This window comes from Apaloderma vittatum, unplaced genomic scaffold (assembly GCF_000703405.1).
Source record: "Apaloderma vittatum isolate BGI_N311 unplaced genomic scaffold, ASM70340v1 scaffold16277, whole genome shotgun sequence".
NCBI lineage: Eukaryota > Metazoa > Chordata > Aves > Trogoniformes > Trogonidae > Apaloderma > Apaloderma vittatum.
In genome coordinates, this window is record NW_009726873.1 from 1 (window position 1) to 2,332 (window position 2,332).

Consider the following 2,332-nt stretch of genomic DNA (forward strand, 5'->3'; position numbering starts at 1 on the left):
ATATATATATATATATAAGGAAGGATATATATATTGAATAGCAGAGATCTGCATTCTGGATAAGCAAAATTGGGTCAAGAACTGTGAAGGGGACCTCTTCAGTGGCTACTTTAAGCCTTGGGTCCAAAAGCAAGTATTAATACATCATTTCTCTCTCAAATAAAACCCAAATATTGAAGAATCTAGATAAGTCACTGTAGGTTGGAAGAAGTCTCCTTTTTTTATTAAAAAAATGAAAGCTTTAAGGAGCTTGTTCAGTAATTTGTTGATGGAAGTAGTTAATAAAGCCTCTCTCTTAGAGAGCTGTAATGTGGGCCAAATGCACAGCCAAATCTGATCTCTGACTCAAAGTTCGGGACATTAACCTGATCATTGCTGATAATAATTCATATGTAAAGTATGTAAGGTTATATATACCTGGATGGCATTATTGATAAGGCATCTTGATTTGAAAGTTGTTAACCCTGATGTGGGACTGGGAGGGAGAAAAATGTTGTGGCTTCTAATATGGAAGTGGATGGTCTCCAGTGCAGATTGTGGGGCTTTTTTTGGCTTGGCCATGAGGTGCGTGGCAGCCTTCTGCATCAAGCCCAAAGGGTGCAAAATTTGGTACCAAGTTTGTTGCCTCTTCCTAGCTTACTTAAACTTGCTTGCCTTGGAAGCCAAAGCACCGAATGTAGTCTCTGATGGGCTGTGAGCATTGTACTAAGCAAACAGGAACGTAGAACTTTCCTGCCCCCTCTGCTTTTTTTTTCTAAATGGAGAGTTAGAGCATATCATAATATGCAGATGATGTGATAAGTCAACATAGGGTAGAAAACTACCAAACCCTGTCCCTGTGAGGTTATTGGTGATGCGTACCAACTCAATGTCTAGGGTCAGTGTTTTCTGGCTTTGTTTTTGCAGTTCTGTTGGTGTACCTTTGGGGATGTGGATATTTCTCTTTGAATTTTGCTTAAAACTCTGTCTGTTACTGCTTTTCTCTGATAACTTGCTCTTGTCTTAGCTGGCAAAAGTTTCATACCAGTTTCTGAAACAAATGAGTAAATGTCCATTACTGGATTGTGAGCTGAACAGAAGCGTCAGTTAAACAGAATAGATCTTCAGATTTGGACTAAAAATTGAGGTGAAGCATTTATAACAAGATGAATGTATTTCTCTCCTTGGCCTGCCTTTCAATATCCTAAATGCCAGATACATTATAGAGGCATTAAGGCAGGCATAGTGACATTGAAACGCAAAATAGGAAGTAATCCTTCCCCAGAGGTGGATAGGCTGCAAGCCTCAGACTCCATATCTGGGCTTTAATGAAGCGTAACTTACAGAAGAACACTGCTTTTTTTCCAGACCTGGTGGAAACATGTGCAAAATGGCTTAGATATGTGAGTTGTTCTCAGATACTTAAGAATGTAATAATTTTTGCTGGTTCTTTTGAATTCCTTCCTCAGTGCTGTACAAGGAAAGAAGATTTCTTCATTTGCCAAGACATCAAATTGTAGTTTTATATGGAAAATGCCACCTTTCTCTGTTCATGTTCAACAAAGCATTTTCTTTTTTTTTCCCTCTCCACAGTGTTCTGAGGATAATAAAAACAATGATGAGTCACCTCAAGAGGATGAAGGGTTTATGGGTATGTCACCTCTTCTACAAGCCCACCATGCTATGGAGAGAATGGAAGAATTTGTGTGTAAGGTAAGGGCATGTGGAAACTGCTGAAGTACTTTTTTTTCTTTTTTCTTTTTTTTTTCTTTTTTTCCTTTTTTTTTTTTCTTTTTTTTCTTTTCTTTTTTTTTTTTTTTTTTCCTTTTTTTTTTTTCTTTTTTTTCTTTTTTCCTCTTTTTAGGAAGCTCCAGGGGCAACAGGCTATACCTGCAGCAACTGCGCTGCTGATGTGAGGGAGAGCAGGTACCCACCATCCCTCAATAGACATCTCTTGTTATAGCTAGTAACACTACAGCTTCACAGGTTCTTAGTCTGTCATAAATGACTAGATAGTAGAGGATGGAACAATAGGGATCACAAATGAGAGCTCTAAAGCTGATATGCAACTGAGGAGTCTCTTGAGAAACACCTGTGAGTACAAGGCAAAATAAAAGCCTTTTGATTCAAGGCACTTTCATTTACAAGGTCATTATTTTTCCAGGTTTCTTCAGTCTTGCAAATATTTTGCTTTTTCATTGCTATCTGCATCCATTGTAGAATAAGCTTTGCACCTTACTTGAAAAGAATACAAGGCTGTATTAAACCTATATCTAAGTAAATCCACTGTGAATTTTGTGATTGCTGACATTGGCTCTTTTTTTTTTTTTTTTTTTTTTCTTCTTTTTTGAGC

The 2,332-nt window shown here is 37.5% G+C and overlaps 1 protein-coding gene across 1 annotated transcript in view; it reads left to right on the forward strand.

The window, feature by feature from the left end:
* Positions 1-1,572: 1,572 nt before the first annotated feature.
* Positions 1,573-2,332, forward strand: part of ADIPOR2 (adiponectin receptor 2) — a gene marked incomplete at its 5' end in the record, with an annotated part of 7,639 nt that continues 6,879 nt past the window's right edge. Inside the window, one exon of the mRNA XM_009873467.1 lies at positions 1,573-1,692. Within this exon, the coding sequence (XP_009871769.1) occupies positions 1,573-1,692 (120 nt within the window). The remainder of the gene's footprint in view (positions 1,693-2,332) is intronic.